We start from the raw sequence: 26,856 nt of genomic DNA on the forward strand, positions 1-26,856 counted from the left end.
CAGAGGGCCACCCACTGGGGAGCCAGGCCCAGAGAGGCCCACCCACTGGGGAGCCAGGCCCAGAGAGGCCCACCCACTGGAGAGCCAGGCCCAGAGAGGCCCACCCACTGGGTAGCCAGGCCCAGAGAGGCCCTCCCACTGGGGAGCCAGGCCCAGAGAGGCCCACCCACTGGGGAGCCAGGCCCAGAGAGGCCCACCCACTGGGGAGCCAGGCCCAGAGAGGCCCATCCAATCAAATTGATGTGATTGAAGCTTTGTTGTGGACTTAGACCATCACATTTTTTATTTACAGTAACAGTCAAAAGTTTGGACACACCTACTCATTCAAGGGTTTTTCTTTATTTTTACTATTTTCTTTATTGTAGAATAATAGTGAAGACATCAAAACTTAAAAAAAAAACACACATATGGAATCATGTAGTAACCACAAAAGTGCTAAACAAATCTAAATATATTTTATATTTGAGATTCTACAAAGTAGCCAACCTTTGCCAACCTTTGCACACCAACCTTTGCACACTTTGCACACTGCCATCCTTTTCATCATAAACTAAAGAGATTCAATCAAAACATATTTGAAAATAATGATATAATGATCAATATTATTATAATCATTATTTTATAAATCCTTAGCCCTACTCTGAAGGCATAGAAGGCTCATTGTTCCCCACTGTGTCTGGGTTAGTAATAATTTGTAGAGTGGTTCTATTTTCCCCCGGCATGCATTTTTATCACTATTCTGAATGTCTAAAGAATCCATATGTTGTTCTGAAATAAGTACACAGAAATACTGGACATTTTGAACTGTTATTATGGTGGGGATTTGACAAAATTTCAATCATGGTCTTGAATTGGACTTGCATTTTTCTGGTCTCATTCTTGACTCTGTCTCGGGCTCGATCTCCAATCAAATTTATCCATAAAGCCCTTTTTTACATCAGCAGATGTCACAAAGTGCTATACAGAAACCCAGCCTAAAACCCCAAACAGCACGGTGGCAAGGAACAACTCCCTAGAAAGGCAGGAACCTAGGAAGAAACCTAGAGAGGAACCAGACTCTGAGTGGTGGCCAGTCCTCTTCTGTCTCTGCCAGGTGGAGATTATAAGAGTACATGGCCATTTAAGGCCAGATTGTTCTTCAAGATGTTCAAACATTTATAGATGACCAGCAGGGTCAAATAATAATCACAGTGGTTGTAGAGGGTGCAACAGGTCAGTACCTCAGGAGTAAATATCAGTTGGCTTTTCATAGCTGAGCATTCAGAGGTCGAGACAGCAGGTGCAGTAGAGAGAGAGAGTAGGAAACAGCAGGTCCGGGACAAGGTAGCACTCCCGGTGAACAGGTCAGTGTTACCCAGCCTCAGACAGAACAATTGGAACTGGAGCAGCAGCACGACAAGGTGGACTGGGGACAGCGAGGAGTCATCAGCCCAGGTAGTCCTGAGGCATGATCCTAGGGCTCAGGTCCTCCGGGAGGGAGTGAGTGAGGGAGAGAGAGAGATAATTAGAGGGAGCATACTTAAATTCACACAGGACACCAGATAAGACAGGAGAATTACACCAGAAAGAACAGACTGACCCGAGCCCCCCGGCACATAGACTATTGCAGCATAGATACTGGAGACTGAGACAGGGATGGGTTGGGTTGGGGGACACTGTGGCCCCGTCCGACGATACCCCCGGACAGGGCCAACCAGGCAGGATATAATCCCACCCACTTTGCCAAAGCACAGCCCCGACACCACTAAAGGGATATCAACAGACCACCGACTTACTACCCTGAGACAAGACTGAGTATAGCCCATGAAGATCTCCTCCACCATATGAACTCAAGGGGGCACAAAACTGGACAAGAAGATCACGTCTGTGACTCAACCCACTCAAGTGACGCACCCCTCCTAGGGACGGCGTTGAAGAGCACTAGTAAGCCAGTGACTCAGTAATAGGGTCAGAGGCAGAGATTCGCTGGGGAGAGAGGGGAGCCGGCCAGCCAGCAAGGGCAGTTCGTTGCTCCAGTGCCATGCCGTTCACCTTCGCACCCCTGGGCCAGACTACACTCAATCATAGGACCTACTGAAGAGATGAGTCTTCATTGAAGAATTAAAGGTTGAGACCGAGTCTGCATCTCTCACATGGATAGGCAGATCATTCCATAAAAATGTAGCTCTGTAGGAGAAAGCCCGCCTCCAGCTATTTGCTTAGAAATTCTAGGGACAATAAGGAGGCCTGCGTCTTGTGACCATAGCATATGTGTAGGTATGTACAGCAGGACCAAATTGGAGAGATAGCTAGGAGCAAGCCAATGTAATGCTTTGTAGTTTAGCAGTAAATCATGGTCTTGAATTGGACCCTAGCCTTAAAAGTAATCCACTGGAGTAGTATGTTACCTTTTTTGAGCTCTAGTCAGGATTTTAGCAGCTGTGTTTAGCACTAATGAAGTTTATTTAAGGCTTTATCTGGGTAGCCAGAGAGTAGAGGATTGAAGTAGTCTAAGCTAGAAGTGACAAAAGTAATTGATTAGCTTTTCTGCATCAATTTTGGACATAAAGTTTCTGATTTTTGCAATGTTACGAAGATGGTAAAATCTGTCCTTGAAATATTCTTGAAATGTTCGTCAAAAGACAGATCAGGGTCCAGAGTAATGCTGAGGTTCTTCACAGTTTTATTTGAGACGACTGTAAAACCATCAAGATTAATTTTCAGATCCAACAGCAGATCTCTTTGTTTCTTGTGACCTAGAAATAGCATCTCTGTTTTGTCTGAGTTTAAAAGTAAAACATTTGCCTTCCTTATGTCTGAAACACAGGCTTTCAGGGTAGGCAATTTTGGGTCTTCACCCTGTTTCATCGAAATGTACAGCTGTGTGTCGTCCGCATGGCAGTGAAAGTTGACATTGTGTTTCTGAATGACATCACCAAGAGGTAGAATATATTACCCTATTTTGAGATGTGAGATCATAATTTCTTTCAATAATGACAGGAATGGAAAGGTCTTAATTCCTCTGAGATTGCTATACCAAACATCGCCATTTTTTGTTTTCCAAGATGGAGATCGAGGCACTGACATGATCTCAATGGGGATAGCTGAGGTGACTACACTGACTGTGCTAGTGGCAGACTCCACTAAGCTGGAAGTTGTGAAGATGGCGCCGGAGGGGGTGGCCGCCGTTTTATTGGCTCTTAACTAACCGTGCTATTTTGTTTGTTTTTTCGCATTGTTTGTAACTTATTTTGTACATAATGTTGCTCCTACCATCTCTTATGACCGAAAAGAGATTCTGGACATCAGAACAGCGATTACTCACCTTGAATTTGACAAATAATTTTTCTTTAATTAGTCGGACGGGAACGATATACTCCAAACACCAGTAAAGTCCCTCATCCCCCATCATTTGCTGCAGAAAGAAACTGAGAATTTGAGGAAAGAGATGTGCCTTGCTTCACCACCCGTACTGTTACAAACGTTCAATCGATGGAAAATAAATGAGACAAACTGAAAGCACGCAAATCACACCAACGGGACATTAAAAACGGCAATATCTTATATTTCACTGAGTTGTGGCTGAACGATGACATTAATAACATACAGCTGGCGTGTTATACAGTCTATCGGCAGGATAGAACAGCAGCCTCTGGTAAGACACGGGGAAGGGACCTATGCATATTTGTAAACAATAGCTGGTGCACGATATCTAAGGAAGTCTTGAAGTCTTTCTCGCCTGAGGTAGAGTATATCATGATAAGCTGTAGACCACACTATCTACCTAGAGTTTTCATCTGTATTCTTTGTAGCTATCTACATATCACCACAGACCGATACTGGCACTAAAACCGCACTCAATGGGCTGTATACCGCCATAAGCAAACAGGAAACGCTCATCCAGAGGCGGTGCTCCTAGTGGCTGGGGACTTTAATGCAGCAAAACTTAAATCAGTTTTACCTCATTTCTATCGGCATGTTAAATGTGCTGCCAGAGGAAAAAAAACTCTAGATCACCTTTACTCCACACATATTCATTGACTACAGCTCAGCGTTCAACACCACAGTGCCCTCAAAGATCATCAGTAAGCTAAGGACACTGAGACTAAACACCTCCCTCTGCAACTGGATCCTGGACTTTCTGACGGGCCGACACCAGGTGGTAAGGTTAGGTAGCAACACGTCTGCCATGCTGATCCTCAACACGGGGGCCCCTCAGGGGTGCATGCTCAGTCCCCTACTGTACTCTCTGTTCACTAATGACTGCACGGCCAGGCAAAACTCCAACACCATCATTAAGTTTTCCGATGACACAACAATGGTAGGCCTGATCACCAGCAACGATGAGACAGCCTATAGGGAGGAGGTCGGAGACCTGGCCATGTGGTGCCAGGACAACAAACTCTCCCTCAACATGATCAAGACAAAGGAGATGATTGTGGACTACAGGAAAAGGAGGACTGAGGTCGCCCCCCATTCTCATCGACAGGGCTGTAAGGAAGCAGGTTGAGATCTTCAAGTTCCTTGGCGTTCACATGACCAACAAACTAACATGGTCCAAGCACACCAAGACAGTCGTGAGGGCACGACAAAACCTATTCCCCCTCAGGAGACTGAATATTTTGCATGGGTCTTCAGATCCTCAAAAGGTTTTACAGCTACACCCTCGAGAGCATCCTGATGGGTTGATCACTGCCTGGTATGGCAACTGCTCGGCCTCCAACCGCAAGGCACTACAGAAGGTAGTGTGTACGGCCCAGTACATCACTGGGGCCAAGCTTCCTGCCATTCAGGACCTCTATACCAGGCAGTGTCAGAGGAAGGCCCTAAAAATTGTCAAAGACTCCAGCCATCCTAGTCATTGACTGTTCTCTCTGCTACCGCACAGCAAGCGGTACTAGAGCATCAAGTCTAGGTCCAAGAGGCTTCTAAACAGCTTCTACCCCCAAGCCATAAGACTCCTGAACATCTAAACAAATGGCTACCCAGACTATTTGCATTGCCCCCCCCCCATTGCCCCCCCCTCCTATGCATAGTCACTTTAATAACTCTACCTACATGTACTTATTTTTTCAGCTGGTGGAGGTCCTGTAGAACCATGTCCAGATAAAGCGTCCGGGGTGGAAAAGTTTAACGAAAAAAGTAGAGCGAGAAAAAAACTAAGACGTTGGTAAATGTATTAAAAGTAAAAACCAACAAGTTTGTCTGATAGCCAAGTAGCAACAAACAGCACAACAGCACGGAGACTGGAAGTTGTGGGCGGAGCGATTGATTCGTGATGGAAATAAAAGGTCTTGATCCCCCCCTCCGGGCTTGGTCTTGACTCGGATTTGATGTGCTCCGGTCTTGGTCTTGAATCGGTCTCACTTTAGGTGGTCTTGAACACAACACTGATGCTAATAATTCAATCATGAACCGTAGAAATCCATAATAGACCACTGATAAGGATGGATGTCTGAAACTCACTCTAAAGGTTGATTGCTGTATATAGAATGGACCAAGCCCCTCAGGCCATGGATTGGTGAGTGGAAGAGGAGGAGCCAACATGGCCAACATGATAGTGAGGCACAGTTGCAGTTGCCATTGTTGCACGTGAGAAAAGTACCATATTCTAAATAGGGCTGGGAATATTTTTTATGTAGCACAAAAGCAGTTAGTATGGCAATTAAGCATCAATTAATTAAACATTCTAAATGGCCAGCTATTACAACCACCAGGGAATGATGATCAATGCTAGTCCATTCTATCAAGTTTAATTCTACATTGGGAGGATTGTGGATTAACAGTGAAAGAAAGAGAGAGTTTTCCTCACCAGAGAGAGGAGCCATGTGTCACAGGAGTGAAGGGCTAAATGGATAATGACATAGGCAGCAGCAGCTACTAACAGACAGAGTCAATGGTTAAAGGACTGTAATTATTGGTGTTAACTAAATGCTTCTGGATTAAAGACCGTAAAGAACACAGAAGTGCTTCAGTCAGATGACTGGGCGAGACACACAGAGACTTCATTAGAGAAACAGCTTCAGTCAGACGACTGGAGGAGACACACAGAGACTTCTTTGGAGAAACTGCTTCAGTCAGACGACTGGAGGAGACACACAGAGACTTCTTTGGAGAAACTGCTTCAGTGAGTCATAAGTCTCTGCCACAGGGGGCTGGTGAAGGGAGGATGGCTCATAGTAGTGGCTGGAATGGATGAATAGAATGTCAGCAATCACAGAGAAACCATATGTTTGACACCTGTACATATATTCCATTCCAGCCATTACAATGAGCCTGTCAACATATTTAAGTGACACCAGCCACCACTGCCCTCTCCCCTCTATTTGTACTGCATGTACAGTCGTGGCCCAAAATTTTGAGAATGATACAAATGTTAATTTTCACAAAGTCTGCTGCCTCAGTATCTTTAGATAATTTTGTCAGATGTTATGGAATACTGAAGTATAATTACAAGCATAAGTGTCAAAGGCTTTTATTGACAATTACATGAAGTTGATGCAAAGAGTCAATATTTGCAGTGTTGACCCTTCTTTTTCAAGACCTCTGCAATCCGCCCTGGCACGCTGTCAATTAACTTCTGGGCCACATCCTGACTGGTGGCAGCCCATTCTTGCTTAATCAATGCTTGGAGTTTGTCAGAATTTGTGGGTTTTTGTTTGTCCACCCGCCTCTTGAGGATGGAACACAAGTCTGGGGAGTTTAAGGTCTGGGGAGTTTCCTGGCCATGGACACAAAATATCAATGTTTTGTTCCCCGAGCCACCTAGTTATCACTTTTGCCTTATGGCAAGCTGCTCCATCATGCTAGAAAAGGCATTGTTCGTCACCAAACTGTTCCAGGATGGTTGGGAGAAGTTGCTCTCGGAGGATGTGTTGGTAACTTTCTTTATTCATGGCTGTGTTCTAAGGCAAAATTGTGAGTGAGCCCACATGAATGGTCTCAGGATGCTTTACTGTTGGCATGACACAGGACTGATGGTAGCGCTCACCTTGTCTTCTCCGGACAAGCTTTTTTTTCCGGATGCCACAAACAATCTGAAAGGGGATTCATCAGAGAAAATGACTTTACCCCAGTCCTCAGCAGTCCAATCCCTGTACCTTTTGCAGAATATCAGTCCATCCCTGATGTTTTTCCTCGAGAGAAGTGGCTTCTTTGCTGCCCTTCTTGACACCAGGCCATCCTCCAAAAGTCTTTGCCTCACTGTGCATGACTTTCTTGGGCGCCCTGAAGCCTTCTTCACAACAATTGAACCACTCTCCTTGAAGTTCTTGATGATCCGATAAATGGTTGATTTAGTTGCAATCTTACTGGCAGCAATGTCCTTGTCTGTGAAGCACTTTTTGTGCAAAGCAATGATAACGGCACGTGTATCCTTGCAGGTAAACATGGTTGACAGAGGAAGAACAATGATTCCAAGCACCACCCTCCTTTTGAAGCTTCCAGTCTGTTATTCGAACTCAATCAGCATAACAGAGTGATCTCCAGCCTTGTCCTCAAGTCAACACTCACACCTGTGTTAATGAGAGAATCACTGACATGATGTCAGCTGGTCCTTTTGTGGCAGGGCTGAAATGCAGTGGAAATGTTTTTGGGTGATTCAGTTCATTTGCATGGCAAAGAGGGACTTTGCAATTAATTGCAATTAATCTGATCACTCTTCATAACATTCTGGATTAAATACAAATTACCATCATGCAAACTGAGGCAGCAGACTTTGTGAAAATTAATATTTGTGTCATTCTCAAAACTTTTGGCCACGACTGTACACTACCTACTCTAGTGGACTAGTATGAACTATTTAGGTTGGCTAAAGTAGATTTAGTGTTTTAAAGCTCATATCCAGCTCTAAGTAATTAACTGTGATCAGATCCCCAACAGTTACTGAGTGGAAACAGTCGTTGGAGCTCAGTGAATTGATTAGGCATACTAAGGCGTTTTTCTCTCTCTCACTTTTGTCTGAGAGAAACGAGAGACAAAGGGAAGGAAGGGATCATCTCCAGCCCAATGATTTGCTCTGGGGTTGGTGTTCCTGAATGAACACCACGGGGTCTATTGTAGCCAACATATGATCTGCTCTGGGGTTGGTGTTCCTGAATGAACACCACGGGGTCTATTGTAGCCAACATATGATCTGCTCTGGGGTTGGTGTTCCTGAATGAACACCACGGGGTCTATTGTAGCCAACATATGATCTGCTCTGGGGTTGGTGTTCCTGAATGAACACCACGGGGTCTATTGTAGCCAACATATGATCTGCTCTGGGGATGGTGTTCCTGAATGAACACCACAGGGTCTATTGGGTCTATTGTAGCCAACATATGATCTGCTCTGGGGTTGGTGTTCCTGAATGAACACCACAGGGTCTATTGTAGCCAACATATGATCTGCTCTGGGGTTGGTGTTCCTGAATGAACACCACAGGGTCTATTGTAGCCAACATATGATCTGCTCTGGGGTTGGTGTTCCTGAATGAACACCACAGGGTCTATTGTAGCCAACATATGATCTGCTCTGGGGTTGGTGTTCCTGAATGAACACCACAGGGTCTATTGTAGCCAACATATGATCTGCTCTGGGGTTGGTGTTCCTGAATGAACACCACAGGGTCTATTGTAGCCAACATATGATCTGCTCTGGGGTTGGTGTTCCTGAATGAACACCACAGGGTCTATTGTAGCCAACATATGATCTGCTCTGGGGTTGGTGTTCCTGAATGAACACCACAGGGTCTATTGTAGCCAACATATGATCTGCTCTGGGGTTGGTGTTCCTGAATGAACACCACAGGGTCTATTGTAGCCAACATATGATCTGCTCTGGGGTTGGTGTTCCTGAATGAACACCACAGGGTCTATTGTAGCCAACATATGATCTGCTCTGGGGTTGGTGTTCCTGAATGAACACCACAGGGTCTATTGTAGCCAACATATGATCTGCTCTGGGGTTGGTGTTCCTGAATGAACACCACAGGGTCTATTGTAGCCAACATATGATCTGCTCTGGGGTTGGTGTTCCTGAATGAACACCATGGGGTCTATTGTAGCCAACATATGATCTGCTCTGGGGTTGGTGTTCCTGAATGAACACCATGGGGTCTATTGTAGCCAACATATGATCTGCTCTGGGGTTGGTGTTCCTGAATGAACACCATGGGGTCTATTGTAGCCAACATATGATCTGCTCTGGGGTTGGTGTTCCTGAATGAACACCATGGGGTCTATTGTAGCCAACATATGGAGAAGAGGGGTTTCCAGAATCATTCATGCAGGGGAGCAGACACCTCTGTAGATTCCCTTTAGACTATATTTATCATATACATCAGTGGAGGCTGCTGAGGGGAGGACGGCTCAGAATAATATCTGGAGTGGAGTCAATGGAATGGTATCAAGCATATGGTTTCCATGTGGATGATACCATTCCATTGTCTCCATCCCAGCCATTACTCTGAGCCGTCCTCCCCGCAGCAGCCTCCACTGATGTATATGATAAATATAAATACATGGCCAAACAAATGAATCGCATACAGAGAAAGGTTCCTCCGTTGCATGTGGAACTCAGTCATGTTATGGTATTGACTTCTCTCTGGCCTTATCTGCTGTTGTGCAGCTCTTCATGGAATCCACGCCAAACCCATAGACCTATTCATCAGAGGAGCTGTTTCCCTTCCAGTACAGGCTTTATGAGAAAAGACCAAACGTGCCCAGACTCCAACACTGCAGACCCCCCCGTCATCATCATGGCAGAGGTAGAGACAATTAAAATCAGATGCCACTGTTCCTCTGGTGCTGGGAATGAATGTGCTGAGGAAAGACAATGTCTGTTCAGAGATTTAAGACATTTTTGTTCAGCGTTGTGTTCTCCTCTCAGCGGTGTTGATGGATGAAGAGCGATGAGGCGTGGAGAGGGCGTGGGGGGAGAGAGAGAGCGAGAGAGAGGTGGAGAAAGAGAGATGGCCTGTCTGTCAGTATGTCTGTGGCTGGTCACTGTACATTTAGACAAGCTAGTGCAAACAGAGCCTGTGGCTGCAGACGGCTTGATATCTGCTGATATTTGCTCAGTTTATCGCTCTGCAGTTAGACTTGTCGATCGTCTCTCGTTGGGTATCTCTAAGTACCCTGTTCACAACAGAAGTAAAATCTTGCATAATTTGGTCAGCTGCATGATTAATTGATGTATTCATACTTACAGTATTAGAAATTGCGAGTTCCAGCACATCTCCACCCTCACAAAAGGAAACTCTCAACCAAAGCTCCCCCCATGAGGATTCGTGTGGGCACACGTACAATGCACTCGAGGCGAAGCAGTTTAAGCACATCTTCCTAATAACCAGTACATCCAAATAACCACGTCCAAATAACCAGTGACAAAACCCCCAAAAACGTCTGCTTGATCTCACGCATCCCTTTCAGTCCTGACAGATTCTCTCGGTCTCAGAATCTGGCTACGGGAGATTACTACGTGCCTATCATGGCCAAGCAGAGCCCTGGCTTCCCATTTTGTTCTGAGAAAGGGAACAGTTATGAGACTGTGCTGGTGCAAACAGCCTACTATCTCTGTGTTCTGGCTTCTTGTGTTTGCCTGTGTTGGCTGAGTTCTTTTGCAGTGAGGTCGACTGTACTGATCGGGTATAGCTCATGTATGGTCTGGACATACTACTTGTGTACAGTGAGCCAGCAGAGAGTCTCAAAGAAAGGAAACCATACAAACATCGGGACACAGCTTCTAAGGATTCAAGGAGACCCGACGTCATCCATGACATCCTGTTCTCCTCTACTTGATGCTGTACCTCCAAGTCAGGCTCTGACAACCTGAGCCCCTAGCCTTGTATCAATGAATGGTTTTCAGAGCCTGGCTTGGAAGGAAACAGCTTGGTTAAAAGCAATATGTGGGAAGATATATACGCTCCCCGGGTCTCACAGGGTGAGGTATACCATCACTTTCAAAGGTGAACCACCTGTACATGTAAGGGTTTGAGCCTGTATGCTCCGGTGTGGATAACCACTCAGAAGATAGACTGCCTCGCTCTCTCTCTCTCTCTCTCTCTCTCTCACTAGCACTCTCTCTCTCTCTCTCACTAGCTCTCTCTCTCTCATTCTCTGTCTTTCCCTCTCTCTTTCTCTCTCTCTCTCTCTCTCTCTTTCTCTCTCTTTCTCTCTTTCCCCCTCTCTCTCTCTCTCTCTCTCTCTCTCTCTCTCTCTCTCTCTCTCTCTCTCTCTCTTTCTCTCTTTCTCTCTCTCTCTCTCTCTCTCTCTCTCTAGCTCTCGCTCTCGCTCTCGCTTTCTCAGTCACCTGGGTTATTTTCGAGCCAAAGTGCTCATCGTCCATTCATTATTCACTCTCTATCCCTCTACTGTTTCTGTTTTCTCTTCCATCATTTAGCCACAGCCCCCTCGGTGTGGCCAACGGTTATTTAACACATCTCTATTCCTTCTCTTTTATTGCCCAAGTAAAACTCTCCCTTCTTCCACTAAAACAATTTTATACAGTAAATCCTAGATATGGACCATACGGTGCCCAGGGCACTGTATGTTGTTTCAGCGTAGTATATGTGGTGTGGACAATATACCACGAGCGTACCTGTAGCTGTCTAGAACAAAGAGGAGAAACAGAATTATATTCTCCTCCATTTAACCCTGCACCACTGAATGCCGTCTGGAGGGGAGAGTAGGACAAAGTGGAAGATGTTGACTTCAGCCTCGAGCTGGGAACTTGCCTTGCTCTGCTCTTCTCTGCTGTGTGTCATGTTGTGGGCGGTAGAGGAGGGGGTGGAATGTAAGACATCTATGAAGACCTTGACTATGTGCTGTACAGTACACCAGAAGAGGTTGGTGGGAGGAGCTGTAGGAACACCAGCCTCCTCTGCAGAACATTGTGATTGGTGGAACTGATTCTAAAAGGAACTGCTTCTCAGTGTGGAAGAAAGTGTTTTTGACATTAGATGTTTCCTGGATAGGGGCTATGTTCCAACACTATCAGATGGTCCCAATTTGCTCCTTAGGCCTTCCCCTTGGCCATAACCCTTTGGTGTTTTGGGAAAGGGGAAGGGGGATACCTAGTCAGTTGGACAACTGAATGCATTCAACTGAAATGTGTCTTCCACATTTAACACAACCCCTCTGAAGTGTTTCCTTTCACTAACAGACAGATGGAAGGATTGTAGAGGTTATCACTGTCTTTTCTGTAAATTTCGGTGTTCCTCAAGGTTCCGTTTTAGGACCACTATTGTTTTCACTATATATTTTACCTCTTGGGGATGTTATTCGAAAACATAATGTTAACTTTCACTGCTATGCGGATGACACACAGCTGTACATTTCAATGAAACATGGTGAAGCCCCAAAATTGCCCTTGCTAGAAGCATGTGTTTCAGACATAAGGAAGTGGATGGCTGCAAACTTTCTACTTTTAAACTCAGACAAAACAGAGATGCTTGTTCTAGGTCCCAAGAAACAAAGAGATCTTCTGTTGAATCTGACAATTAATCTTAATGGTTGTACAGTCGTCTCAAATAAAACTGTGAAGGACCTCGGCGTTACTCTGGACCCTGATCTCTCTTTTGAAGAACATATCAAGACCATTTCAAGGACAGCTTTTTTCCATCTACGTAACATGGCAAAAATCAGAAACTTTCTGTCCAAAAATGATGCAGAAAAATGAATCCATGCTTTAGTTACTTCTCGGTTAGACTACTGCAATGCTCTACTTTCCGGCTACCCGGATAAAGCACTAAATAAACTTCAGTTAGTGCTAAATACGGCTGCTAGAATCCTGACTAGAACAAAAAAAATTATCATATTACTCCAGTGCTAGCCTCCCTACACTGGCTTCCTGTCAAAGCAAGGGCTGATTTCAAGGTTTTACTGCTAACCTACAAAGCATTACATGGGCTTGCTCCTACCTATCTCTCTGATTTGGTCCTGCCGTACACATACGCTACGGTCACAAGACGCAGGCCTCCTAATTGTCCCTAGAATTTCTAAGTAAACAGCTGGAGGCAGGGCTTTCTCCTATAGAGCTCCATTTTTATGGAGCGGTCTGCCTCCCCATGTCAGAGACGCAAACTCGGTCTCAACCTTTAAGTCTTTACTGAAGACTCATCTCTTCAGTGGGTCATATGATTGAGTGTAGTCTGGCCCAGGAGTGGGAAGGTGAACGGAAAGGCTCTGGAGCAACGAACCGCCCTTGCTGTCTCTGCCTGGCCGGTTCCCCTCTTTCCACTGGGATTCTCTGCCTCTAACCCTATTACAGGGGCTGAGTCACTGGCTTACCGGGGCTCTCTCATGCCGTCCCTGGAAGGGGTGCGTCACCTGAGTGGGTTGATTCATTGATGTGATCATCCTGTCTGGGTTGGCGCCCCCCTTTAGGTTGTGCCATGGCGGAGATCTTTGTGGGCTATACTCAGCCTTATCTCAGGATGGTAAGTTGGTGGTTGAAGATATCCCTCTAGTGGTGTGGGGGCTGTGCTTTGGCAAAGTGGGTGGGGTTATATCCTTCCTGTTTGGCCCTGTCCGGGGCTGTCCTCGGATGGGGCCACAGTGTCTACTGACCCCTCCTGTCTCAGCCTCCAGTATTTATGCTGCAGTAGTTTATGTGTCAGGGGGCTAGGGTCAGTTTGTTATATATGGAGTACTTTTCCTGTCCTATTCGGTGTCCTGTGTGAATCTAAGTGTGCGTTCTCTAATTCTCTCCTTCTCTCTTTCTTTCTCTCTCTCGGAGGACCTGAGCCCTAGAACCATGCCCCAGGACTACCTGACATGATGACTCCTTGCTGTCCCCAGATCACCTGGCCAGTGCTGCTGCTTCAGTTTCAACTGACCTGAGCCCTAGGACCATGCCCCAGGACTACCTGACATGATGACTCCTTGCTGTCCCCAGTCCACCTGACCGTGCTGCTGCTCCAGTTTCAACTGTTCTGCCTTATTATTATTCGACCATGCTGGTCATTTATGAACATTTGAACATCTTGGCCATGTTCTGTTATAATCTCCACCCGGCACAGCTAGAAGAGGACTGGCCACCCCACATAGCCTGGTTCCTCTCTAGGTTTCTTCCTAGGTTTTGGCCTTTCTAGGGAGTTTTTCCTAGCCACCGGGCTTCTACACCTGCATTGCTTGCTGTTTGGGGTTTTAGGCTGGGTTTCTGTACAGCACTTTGAGATATCAGCTGATGTACGAAGGGCTATATAAATAAATTTGATTTGATTTTCAACTGCCAACTAAATTCGTCTTCAGCTTTCAACAAGGAGAGCAGACAAGGAAAGGAAGCTATCCAAAAGTATTAGGACTTGGCTAGGCTATTTGGACTTGGCATTTCATTGCTTCTGTCCTGGACATGTTCTGTTGACTAGACAGCTCTCACTGCAAGAAATTGCTGAGATTGTACCAAAAACTAACAGCAACATTTCATTACATTACTACAAAATGAGTTTGTAATACTGCTCCTATGCACCTATAAATTATCGGTGCCATAAAAGGGACGTCATTAAAAAATAATCTGCTGCAAGGTTTTGGGGGATCTTTTGCACAGAGAATGCCACCCTGTGTGTGTGTGTGTGGATTTATATTACGATTTGTGAAAGGGCATATTTAATGACCTCTCATTAAAGTCTCTCTCGGTGGAAATCAGCTCAGAACCTCCTCTACCTCTCACTGATTAGGCCTCACAGGATTCCCCCAATCTCTCTCTCTCTCTCTCTCTCTCTCTCTCTCTCTCTCTCTCTCTCTCCCTCGCTCTCTCTCTCTCTCTCTCTCTCCCTGTCTTTCTCCTCCCTCTCCCTTGTCTCTCCCTCTCTCTCTCCCTCCCCCTCACTGTCTCTAACCCACTCTCGCTCTCTCTTGCTTTCTCTCTCCCCCTCTGTCTCTCACCCTCCCTAATTCTTGTTCTCGCCATCTAACTCTCTCCTCTTTATCTCCCCTGAGTCCTCATTTAAACAACTTCCTCTCCTTGTCTCCTTTGTCCCTAATGCTTTCTGCCTTGTTCCATCCTCCCTATCTCTCCACATCTCTCTACCCTCCTCTCTATCTCCCTACATCTCTCTACCCTCCTCTCTATCTCCCTACCATCCTCTCTATCTCCCTATATATCTCTACCCTCCTCTATATCTCCCTACCATCCTATCTATCTCCCTACATCTCTCTTCCCTCCTCTCTATCTCCCTACCATCCTATCTATCTCCCTACATCTCTCTTCCCTCCTCTCTATCTCCCTACCATCCTATCTATCTCCCTACATCTCTCTACCCCCTCTCTATCTATCTCCCTACATCTCCCTACCATCCTATCTATCTCCCTACATCTCACTACCCTCCTCTCTATCTCCCTACCATCCTATCTATCTCCCTACATCTCTCTATCCTCCTCTCTATCTCCATACCATCCTATCTATCTCCCTACCATCCTATCTATCTCCCTACATCTCCCTACCATCCTATCTATCTCCCTACATCTCTCTACCCTCCTCTCTATCTCCATACCATCCTATCTATCTCCCTACCATCCTATCTATCTCCCTACATCTCTCTACCCTCCTCTCTATCTCCATACCATCCTATCTATCTCCCTACCATCCTATCTATCTCCCTACATCTCTCTATCCTCCTCTCTATCTCCCTACCATCCTATCTATCTCCCTACCATAGTATATATCTCCCTACATCTCTCTACCTTCCTCTCTCTACCCCCTCTCTATCTCCCTACATCTCTCTACCCTCCTGTCTATCTCCCTACATCTCTCTACCCTCCTCTCTATCTCCATACCCTCCTCTCTGTCTCCCTACCATCCTCTCTCTCACTACCCTCCTCTCTCCTCGCTATCTCTCTACTCTCCTCTCTTTCTCTCTCTCTCTCTCTATCCTCCTCTCTATCTCTCTATCCACCTTTCTCTCTACCCTCCTCTCCATCGCTCTATCCTCCTCTCTATCTCTCTACCATCCTCTCTATCTACCCTCTTCTCTCTCTACCCTCTTCTCTCTCTCTCTCTCTCTCTCTCTCTACCCTCCTCTCTATCTCTCTACCCTCCTCTCTATCTCCCTACCAGCCTCTCTGTCTCCCTCAACCCTCCTCTCTCTATCTCTCTACCCTCTTCTCTCTCTACCCTCTTCTCTCTCTCTCTCTCACTCTCTCTCTACCCTCCTCTCTATCTCTCTACCCTCCTCTCTATCTCCCTACCAGCCTCTCTGTCTCCCTCAACCCTCCCCTCTCTATCTCTACCCTCTTCTCTCTCTCTCTCTCTCTCTCTCTCTACCCTCTTCTCTCTCTCTCTCTACCCTCCTCCTTCTATCTTCTCTCTATCTTTCTACCCTCTCTATCTCTGCAACCCCCCTCTCTCTCTCTCTCTCTCTCTCTCAATTCAATTCTATCTCTCTACCCTCTTCTCTCTCTCTCTCTACCCTCTTCTCTCTCTCTCTACCCTCTTCTCTCTCTATCAATTCAAACTCTCTATATCTACCCTCTTCTCTATCTCTCTACCCTCCTCTCTCTAGCTCTCTACCCTATTCTCTCTCTAACTTTCTACCCCCCTCTTTAATTCAATTCATTTCAATTCAATTCAAGGGCTTTATTGGCATGGGAAACATGTGTTAACATTGCCAAAGCAAGTGAGGTAGATAATATATAAAGTGAAATAAACAATACAAATGAACAGTAAACATTACACATACAGAAGTTTCAAAACAATAAAGACATTACAAATGTCATATTATATATATACAGTGTTTTAACAATGTACAAATGGTTAAAGGACACAAGATAAAATAAATACAGTGCCTTGCGAAAGTATTCGGCCCCCTTGAACTTTGCGACCTTTTGCCACATTTCAGGCTTCAAACATAAAGATATAAAACTGTATTTTTTTGTGAAGAATCAACAACAAGTGGGACACAATCATGAAGTGGAACGACATTTATTGGATATTTCAAACTTTTTTAACAAATCAAAAACTGAAAAATTGGGCGTGCAAAATTATTCAGCCCCCTTAAGTTAATACTTTGTAGCTCCACCTTTTGCTGCGATTAAAGCTGTAAGTGGCTTGGGGTATGTCTCTATCAGTTTTGCACATCGAGAGACTGAAATTTTTTCCCATTCCTCCTTGCAAAACAGCTCGAGCTCAGTGAGGTTGGATGGAGAGCATATGTGAACAGCAGTTTTCAGTTCTTTCCACAGATTCTCGATTGGATTCAGGTCTGGACTTTGACTTGGCCATTCTAACACCTGGATATGTTTATTTTTGAACCATTTCATTGTAGATTTTGCTTTATGTTTTGGATCATTGTCTTGTTGGAAGACAAATCTCCGTCCCAGTCTCAGGTCTTTTGCAGACTCCATCAGGTTTTCTTCCAGAATGGTCCCCTATTTGGCTCCATCCATCTTCCCATCAATTTGAACCATCTTCCCTGTCCCTGCTGAAGAAAAGCATGCCCAAACCATGATGCTGCCACCACCATGTTTGACAGTGGGGATGGTGTGTTCAAGGTGATGAGCTGTGTTGCTTTTATGCCAAACATAACGTTTTGCATTGTTGCCAAAAAGTTCAATTTTGGTTTCATCTGACCAGAGCACCTTCTTCCACATGTTTGGTGTGTCTCCCAGGTGGCTTGTGGCAAACTTTAAACAACACTTTTTATGGATATCTTTAAGAAATGGCTTTCTTCTTGTCACTCTTCCATAAAGGCCAGATTTGTGCAATATACAACTGATTGTTGTCCTATGGACAGAGTCTCCCACCTCAGCTGTAGATCTCTGCAGTTCATCCAGAGTGATCATGGGCCTCTTGGCTGCATCTCTGATTAGTCTTCTCCTTGTATGAGCTGAAAGTTTAGAGGGACGGCCAGGTCTTGGTAGATTTGAAGTGGTCTGATACTCCTTCCATTTCAATATTATCGCTTGCACAGTGCTCCTTGGGACGTTTACAGCTTGGGAAATCTTTTTGAATCCAAATCCGGCTTTAAACTTCTTCACAACAGTATCTTGGACCTGCCTGGTGTGTTCCTTGTTCTTCATGATGCTCTCTGCGCTTTTAACAGACCTCTGAGACTATCACAGTGCAGGTGCATTTATACGGAGACTTGATTACACACAGGTGGATTGTATTTATCATCATTAGTCATTTTGGTCAACATTGGATCATTCAGAGATCCTCACTGAACTTCTGGAGAGAGTTTGCTGCACTGAAAGTAAAGGGGCTGAATAATTTTGCACGCCCAATTTTTCAGTTTTTGATTTGTTAAAAAAGTTTGAAATATCCAATAAATGTTGTTCCACTTCATGATTGTGTCCCACTTGTTGTTGATTCTTCACAAAAAAATACAGTTTTATATCTTTATGTTTGAAGCCTGAAATGTGGCAAAAGGTCGCAAAGTTCAAGGGGGCCGAATACTTTCGCAAGGCACTGTAAGCATAAATATGGGTTGTATTTACAATGGTGTTTGTTCTTCACTGGTTGCCCTTTTCTCATGGCAACAGGTCACAAATCTTGCTGCTGTGATGGCACACTGTGGAATTTCACCCAGTAGATATGGGAGTTTATCAAAATTGGATTTGTTTTCGAATTCTTTGTGGATCTGTGTAATCTGAGGGAAATATGTCTCTCTAATATGGTCATACATTGGGCAGGAGGTTAGGAAGTGCAGCTCAGTTTCCACCTCATTTTGTGGGCAGTGGACACATAGCCTGTCTTCTCTCAAGAGCCAAGTCTGCCTATGGCGGCCTCTTTCAATAGCAAGGCTATGCTCACTGAGTCTGTACATAGTCAAAGCTTTCCTTCATTTTGGGTCAGTCACAGTTGTCAGGTATTCTGCCGCTGTGTACTCTCTGTTTAGGGCCAAATAGCATTCTAGTTCTGCTCTGATTTTTTGTATTTTTTTTTCAATGTGTCAAGTAATTATCTTTTTGTTTTCTCATGATTTGGTTGGGTCTAATTGTGCTGATGTCCTGGGGCTCTGTAGGGTGTGTTTGTGTTTGTGAACAGAGCCCCAGGACCAGCTTGCTTAGGGGACTCTTCTCCAGGTTCATCTCTCTGTAGGTGATGGCTTTGTTATGGAAGGTTTGGGAATCGCTTCCTTTTAGGTGGTTATAGAATTTAACGGCATTTTTCTGGATTTTGATAATTAGTGGGTATCGGCCTAATTCTGCTCTGCATGCATTATTTTGTGTTCTATGTTGTACACGGAGGATATTTTTACAGAATTCTGCGTGCAGAGTCTCAATTTGGTGTTTGTCCCATTTTGTGAAGTCTTGGTTGGTGAGCGGACCCCAGACCTCACAACCATAGAGGGCAATGGGCTCTATGACTGATTCAAGTATTTTTAGCCAAATCCTAATTGGTATGTCTCTCAGATCGTTCACAGCTTTGTGGAAGTTACCTGTGGCGCTGATGTTTAGGCCAAGGTATGTATTGTTTTTTGTGTGCTCGAGGGCAACAGTGTCTAGATTTAATTTGTATTTGTGGTCCTGGTGACTGGACCTTTTTTGGAACACCATTATTTTGGTCTTACTGAGATTTACTGTCAGGGCCCAGGCCTCTCTATATCTCTCTACCCTCCTCTCTATATCTCTACCCTCCTCTCTATATCTCTCTACCCTCCTCTCTATATATCTCTACCCTCCTCTCTCTATCTCTACCCTCCTCTCTATATCTCTACCCTCCTCTCTATATCTCTACCCTCCTCTCTATATCTCTACCCTCCTCTCTATATATCTCTACCCTCCTCTCTCTATCTCTCTACCCTCCTTTCTATCTCCCTCTATCCTCCTCCCTCTACCCTCCTTTCTATCTCCCTCTATCCTCCTCACTCTACCTCCCTCTATCTCCCTCTATCCTCCTCCCTCTATCTCCCTCTATCCTCCTCCCTCTCCCTCCCTCTACCTCCCTCTATCCTCCTCCCTCTATCTCCCTCTATCCTCCTCCCTCTATCTCCCTCTATCCTCCTCCCTCTACCTCCCTCTATCTCCCTCTATCCTCTTCTCTCTATCTCCCTCTATCCTCCTCCCTCTACCTCCCTCTATCTCCCTCTATCCTCCCCCTCTACCTCCCTCTCTATCTCCCTCTATCCTCCTCTCTCTATCTCCCCCTCTCTATCCTCCTCCCTCTACCTCCTCTACCTCCCTCTATCCTCCCTCCCTCTATCTCCCTCTCTATCCTCCTCTCCTCTCTACCTCCCTCTATCTCCCTCTATCCTCCTCTCTCTATCTCCCTCTATCCTCTTCTCTCTACCTCCCTCTATCTCCCTCTATCCTCCTCCCTCTATCTCCATCTATCCTCCTCCCTCTACCTCCCTCTATCTCCTTCTATCCTCCTCCCTCTACCTCCCTCTATCTCCTTCTATCCTCTTCTCTCTATCTCTACTCTCCTCTGTCTATCACTTCTTCTCATTCTCTTACTTTGAGTCACCAACTCAAAAACTTTCAAGACTTTTCTTTTCGTTTCTTCTCCTCTCCTCCCCAAATGTGTTTTCCTCTGTCTTTCATACATATTTAAATTCATTTTCTCTTTCATTTTTCTCTTTGCAGAATGACACATGGTCTGAGCTGTATTCATTTGCAGTGTTCAAGGCAATGAGCCACATGTTGTGTATCGGCTACGGTCGGCAGGCCCCGGAGAGCCTGTCTGATATCTGGCTCACCATGCTCAGCATGATCGTAGGGGCCACCTGCTACGCTGTGTTCATAGGCCATGCCACCGCACTCATCCAGTCCCTGGACTCGTCCCGACGACAGTACCAGGAGAAGGTAAAAATACTTTATCCCTTTATTCCTCTGTCTTCATCCTTCTCTCCCTCATCCCTCTTTCCCTCTGTCTTCATCCTTCTCTCCCTCCATCCCTCTCTCCCTCTGTCTTCATCCTTCTCTCCCTCTGTCTTCATCCTTCTCTCCATCCCTCTCTCCCTCTGTATTCATCCTTCTCTCCCTCCATCCCTCTCTCTCTGTCTTCATCCTTCTCTCCCTCTGTCTTGATCCTTCTCTCCCTCCATCCCTCTCTCCCTCTGTCTTCATCCTTCTCTCCCTCCATCCCTCTCTCCCTCTGTCTTCATCCTTCTCTCCCTCCATCCCTCTCTTCCTTTGTCTTCATCCTTCTCTCCCTCCATCCCTCTCCCTCTGTCTTCATCCTTCTCTCTCTCCATCCTTCTCTCCCTCTGTCTTCATCCTTCTCCCCCTCCATCCCTCTCTCCCTCGGTCTTCATCCTCCTCTCCCTCATCCCTCTCTCCCTCTGTCTTCATCCTTCTCTCCCTCCATCCCTCTCCCTCTGTCTTCATCCTTCTCTCCTCCATCTCTCTCTCCCTCTGTCTTCATCCTTCTCTCCCTCCATCCATCTCTCCCTTTGTCTTCATCCTTCTCTCCCTCCATCCCTCTCTCTCTGTCTTCATCCTTCTCTCCCTCCATCCCACTCTCCCTTTGTCTTCATCCTTCTCTCCCTCCATCCCTCTCTCTCTGTCTTCATCCTCCTCTCCCTCATCCCTCTCTCCCTCTGTCTTCATCCTTTTCTCCCTCCATCCTTCTCTCCCTCTGTCTTCATCCTTCTCTCCCTCCATCCCACTCTCCCTCTGTCTTCATCCTTCTCTCCCTCCATCCCTCTCTCCCTCTGTCTTCATCCTTCTCTCCCTCCATCCTTCTCTCCCTCTGTCTTCATCCTTCTCTCCCTCCATCCCTCTCTCCCTCTGTCTTCATCCTTCTCTCCCTCCATCCCTCTCTCTCTGTCTTCATCCTTCTCTCCCTCCATCCCTCACTCCCTCTGTCTTCATCCTTCTCTCCCTCCATCCCTCTCCGTCCACCCCTCCCTCCTTCTATCCCTCTCTCTCTCCCTCCATCCTTTACTGTTCACCCTAACTCTTGTCTTATCCCTGGACTCCTCCTAATGTGAAGGTAAAGAGTCTCTGCTATCTCTCTACTCTCCTCTCTTATCTACCCTCCTCTCTATATCTCTCTACTCTCTCTCTCTTTCTCTTCCTCTCTATATCTCTTTCCCTCCTCTCTCTCTCTCTCTCTCTCTTCTCTCTATCTCTCTCTCTCCTCTCTATATCTCTCTCTCTTCCCCCTCTCTCTCTCTCTCTCTCTCTCTCGCTCACCCTCTTTCCTGCAACAACCTAACCAGGTCCATGCACCTTTCTCCTTTCTCACCTTTATTTCTGCAACAACACATTCAATCATCATCACAAATTGTAAGCAAGCTTGTTCCAGTGCCCCCTAAAGACAGTGACATCAGGAACAGAGGGTAGGGTATCAGCTGATCATTGATGTTGATGATTTATTTTGATGATTTACTGGTTGTGATTTACCTCTCTATGCCTTTCTGTGTCTCTCTGATGCGAGTATCAGCCAACCAGACTCAGTATTGATGATGATGTAGACTGTTAAAATGATGAGGCAGAGTACCAGGTGTCAGGACCCGGTTACAAACCTGGGTCTCCGGAGTGAGAAACAGTCACTTAACCAACTGAGCCACGAATAGTCAGCAGAACCCAGAAGATGAGGCAGACACAGCAGTACTTAAGACGGTGTATTTAATAAAGTAAAAAAGGAGAAGTCCTTAAATACAAAAATGGCAAATCCAAAAGGTGGTAGGAATAGCACAAAAAAGCATCAAGAGACACTCAAAAACAAAAACAGAATTCCACAAGAGCATCCACCGGAATCGACAGGAAAACACAGAACACTAGGGCTGGGTGCTAACATACAAACACAGAGCACAGAACTGAGGGAAACAAAGGGTTTAAATACAATCAGGGGAAACGAGGTACAGGTGCAAATAATAATGGGGAACAAGGGGAAAAACAAAAGGTCAAAAAGCACAATGGGGGCATCTAGTGACCAAAACCCGGAACAACCCTGGCCAAATCCTGACAGAATCCCCCCCCCTAGGAACGGCTCCTGACGTTCCTACCAGCTCTCTCAGGGTGGAGGGCCCTGAACTGACGAATGAGGTCAGGATCCAGGATGTCTTTGGCAGGAACCCAGGAGCGCTCCTCGGGACCGTAGCCTTCCCAGTCCACCAGATACTGCCAGGACCGCTGCACCCGGCGGAATCCAGTATCCGATGGACGGTATAAGCCGGCTGGCCTCCAATGACACGAGGCGGAGGGGGAGGTCTGTCTGCCGGGACAAGGGGAGAAAAAACAACAGGTTTTAACAATGAAATGTGAAATGTGGGATTAATCTTAAGGGATCTGGGTAAGTGTAGGCGATAAGAAACTGGGTTAACTCTCCTGGCAACCTTGAAGGGACCAATGTATTTTTGGGACAGCCTTCTAGACTCCACCCGTAGAGGTAAGTTTCTTGTGGAGAGCCAGACTCTCTGGCCGGGGCGCAGGGTAGGCCCGGGACGGCGACGTCTGTTGGCTTGTTGTTGGTACCTCTGTGAGGAACGCATAAGATTATACGGGTCTTCCTCCACATAAGCCGACAGCGTCTGACGAACTTCAAGGCTGAAGGCACTCTGACTTCTGCCTCCTGGTCCGGGAACAATGGAGGAGCATAGCCAAACTGACACTCGTCGGGGACATACCAGTGGAGGAGGAGCGCAAGGTGTTGTGCTCGTATTCGGCCCAAACAATAAAGGATGACCATGTGGATGGTTTGTCACGAGTCATACATCGGAGGGTGGTTTCCAGCTCTTGATTCATCCTCTCTGTTTGGCCGTTGGACTCCGGATGGTACCCTGAAGATAGACTGGCAGAAGCCCTCTATGAGTTGGCAGAAGGCCTTCCAAAACCTTAGGCTCCTGGGGACCTCTGTCAGAAACCATATCTTGAGGAATGCTCTAAGACTCGGAACACATGATTAATTACCAACTCAGCCGTTTCCTTGGCAGAAGGTAACTTAGTCAGAGGGACGAACCTGGCCGCCTTTGAAAACCTGTCGATTATGACTAGGATAGTAGTATTGCCATGGGATGGAGGAAGTCCAGTAATAAAGTCCAATGAGATATGGGACCAGGGTCTGTGGGGAACAGGTAAAGGGTGAAGGAGTCCTTGAGGGCGGAGGTGAGAATATTTGCCCTGGCAGCACACGGGACAGGCATTGACGAAAGTGGCAACGTCTTCTCTTATGGTAGGCCACCAGAACTTACGCTGGATGAACTCCAAGGTGCGACCTACGCCCGGATGACAGGTGAGGCGAGAGGAGTGCCCCCACAGAAGGACCTGAGTCCTCACTGCCTTGGGGACAAACAACCGATTGGCAGGACCTCCTTTCGGGTCTGGTTCGCTAGCTTGAGCACGTCTCACGGTATCCTCAACTTGCCACGAGATCGGAGCCACAATCTTAGCAGCAGGAAGGACAGGCATGTCCGTGTCATCTCGAATGGCAGGAGCGTAGACTCGGGACAGGGCATCCGGTTTGAGATTCTTCGACCCGGGCCAATAGGTGAGGATAAACTGGAATCGATTAAAGAAAAGAGACCATCTAGCTTGTCTAGAGTTCAACCGCTTTGCCTGCTGGATATACTCCAGATTTTTGTGGTCCGTAAGCACTTGAAACGGGTGAGAAGCCCCCTCGAGCCAGTGTCTCCATTCCTTCAATGCCATCTTAACCGCTAGGAGTTCACGATCCCCCACATCGTAGTTCCTCTCAGTCGGGGTAAGCCGGTGTGAGAAGAAAGCGCACGGATGAAGCTTCTTGTCTTCACCCTCTCTGAGACAGGACAGCTCCAACACCAACCTCTGATGCATCTACCTCCACCACAAATGGTTCATCCGTAGTCGGTAGTATCAGGATGGGAGCAGAGAGAACCTCTGCTTGAGTCCTTGGAAGGCCGTCCTTTCTTCTCTTCCCCACAAAAACCTTGCATTGCCACCCTTGGTTAAAGCTGAGAGAGGGGCTGCCACCAAGCTGAAGTTCTTGATGAACTTAAAAGTTTGTGAAGCCCAGGAAACGCTGAACTTCCTTAACGGATTTGGGGGTGGGCCAATCCGCTACCGCCCCTACCTTCCTGGGGTCCATTTGGACTCGACCGGGTTCCACTACAAATCCCAGGAATTGTACTCGGGATGAATGGAATTCACATTTTTCCGGCTTAACGTACAGATGGCTGTCCAGGAGGCGTTTGAGTACTTGTCTGACATGCTTAGTGTGTTCTTGAAGGGAGCTCGAAAAGATGAGGATGTCATCCAAGTAAACGAACACAAATATGTTAAGCATATCCCTAAGCACATCGTTTATGAGCGCTTGGAACACCGCTGGGGCGTTGGTCAGGCCGAAGGGCATCACCAAGTATTCATAGTGACCAGTAGGCGTGTTGAAAGCGGTCTTCCACTCGTCACCAGGTCTGATCCGCACAAGATGGTATGCGTTCCGCAGGTCAAGCTTAGTGAAAACAACTGCTTCCTGGAGCAGCTCGAAGGCTGTGGCCATAAGGGGTAGCGGGTAACTCCCTTACGGACGGTTATGGCATTGAGTCCCCGGTAGTCGATGCAATCGTAATCCACCGTCTTTCTTGGCCACAAAGAAAAACCCTGCTCCCGCCGGGAGGTGGATGGACGCATGAGGCCTGCTTCCAGAGCGTCCTTGATGTAGGTATCCATAGCAGCTCGTTCGGGTGGAGATAGGGAAAAGATCCGACCCCTGGGGGCAAGTGCCCGGAAACAGGTCGATGGGGCAATCGTAAGGTCTATGGGGTGGTAGCATGGTGGCCCTCTGTTTGCTAAACACCAGTTTGAGGTCATGGTAACACTCGGGAACTCGGGTCAGGTCGATGGATTCTAAAGACTCGGGAGTAGAACTCGGGAATTCTGGAAAATACAAGTAGCTTGGCACGTAGGACCCCACTGCTTGATAGTGCCCACAGACCAGTCGATGTGAGGGTTATGGCTGTGAAGCCAGGGGTATCCAAGGACGAGAGGGAACTCGGAACAGGAGATCAAATGAAAGTTCATCAATTCCTGGTGTTGTGAAACTGAAAGTCGCAAGGAGGTAGTGACATGAGTGACAAGTCCAGATCCCAAAGGGCTTCCATCCAATGTAGTGACCCTCATGGGTTCACTTAGAGGTTCAGAGGGAACGCCATTCTCCTTCGCCCAGACACCATCCATGAAGTTACCTGCGGCTCCAGAGTCTACCAAGGCTTGAAGGTGAAGCTTGTGGTTGTCCCAGGAGAGGGTGACTGGAATGAGCAGACGGGAGTTGGACGGATGAGAGGAGGTTATGTTTCCCGTTACAGTTCCCCCCGGTCTGTACGGGACAGAGCGTTTCCCTGGACCCTGGGACACGTGGAACGGAAATGGCCCGGTTTGCCGCAATAAAGACAGCGTCGCTCCCTCATCCGGCGGTCTCTCTCAGCCTGGGAGATGCGTCCAATCTGCATGGGTTCCGATGGAGCCAGCGAGGATAAAGGTGGGGACTCGGAGCTGGGACTGATAGGGGCTAGAGGTCTACGGTTGAGTTCTCTCTCTCTCAGACGCTGGTCAATGCGTGAGGCCAACTTGATCAGGGACTCGAGATTGTCCGGTGGTTCCCGAGTGGCCAGTTCATCTTGGATAGTGTCGGAAAGGCCTTTCAGAAAGCACACCGTGAGCGCCTCGTTGTTCCAGCCACTTGCTGCTGCCACCGTGCGGAACTGGATGGCATAGTCCGTCACGCTGCGCCAACCTTGGTGGAGAGTCAGGAGCTGTTTGGCTGAGTCAGAACCACTGCTTGGGCCTTGAAACACTCGTTTGAATTCCTCAGCAAAGGCAGAGTAGCTGGCACAGCAGGAACTATGGGCATCCCACACAGCAGTAGCCCAGGCCAGGGCTTTTTCCGACAGCAGGGTGATGATATAAGCGATCTTAGACCGGTCGGTGGGAAACGACGAGGGTTGTAGCTCAAAGGAGAGAGAACATTGGGTGAGAAACCCTTTACAAGCACTTGGATCACCTGAGAACCGTTGGGGAGGTGGAAGACGAGGTT

The 26,856-nt window shown here is 46.8% G+C and overlaps 1 protein-coding gene across 1 annotated transcript in view; it reads left to right on the plus strand.

The window, feature by feature from the left end:
• Positions 1-26,856, plus strand: part of LOC135510535 (potassium/sodium hyperpolarization-activated cyclic nucleotide-gated channel 2-like) — an 88,926-nt gene that overhangs the window by 37,823 nt on the left and 24,247 nt on the right. The window contains exon 4 of the mRNA XM_064931546.1: positions 20,487-20,705. Within this exon, the coding sequence (XP_064787618.1) occupies positions 20,487-20,705 (219 nt within the window). The remainder of the gene's footprint in view (positions 1-20,486; positions 20,706-26,856) is intronic.

The sequence above is a fragment of the Oncorhynchus masou genome, chromosome 3 (genome assembly GCF_036934945.1).
Source record: "Oncorhynchus masou masou isolate Uvic2021 chromosome 3, UVic_Omas_1.1, whole genome shotgun sequence".
Taxonomy (NCBI): Eukaryota; Metazoa; Chordata; class Actinopteri; order Salmoniformes; family Salmonidae; genus Oncorhynchus; species Oncorhynchus masou.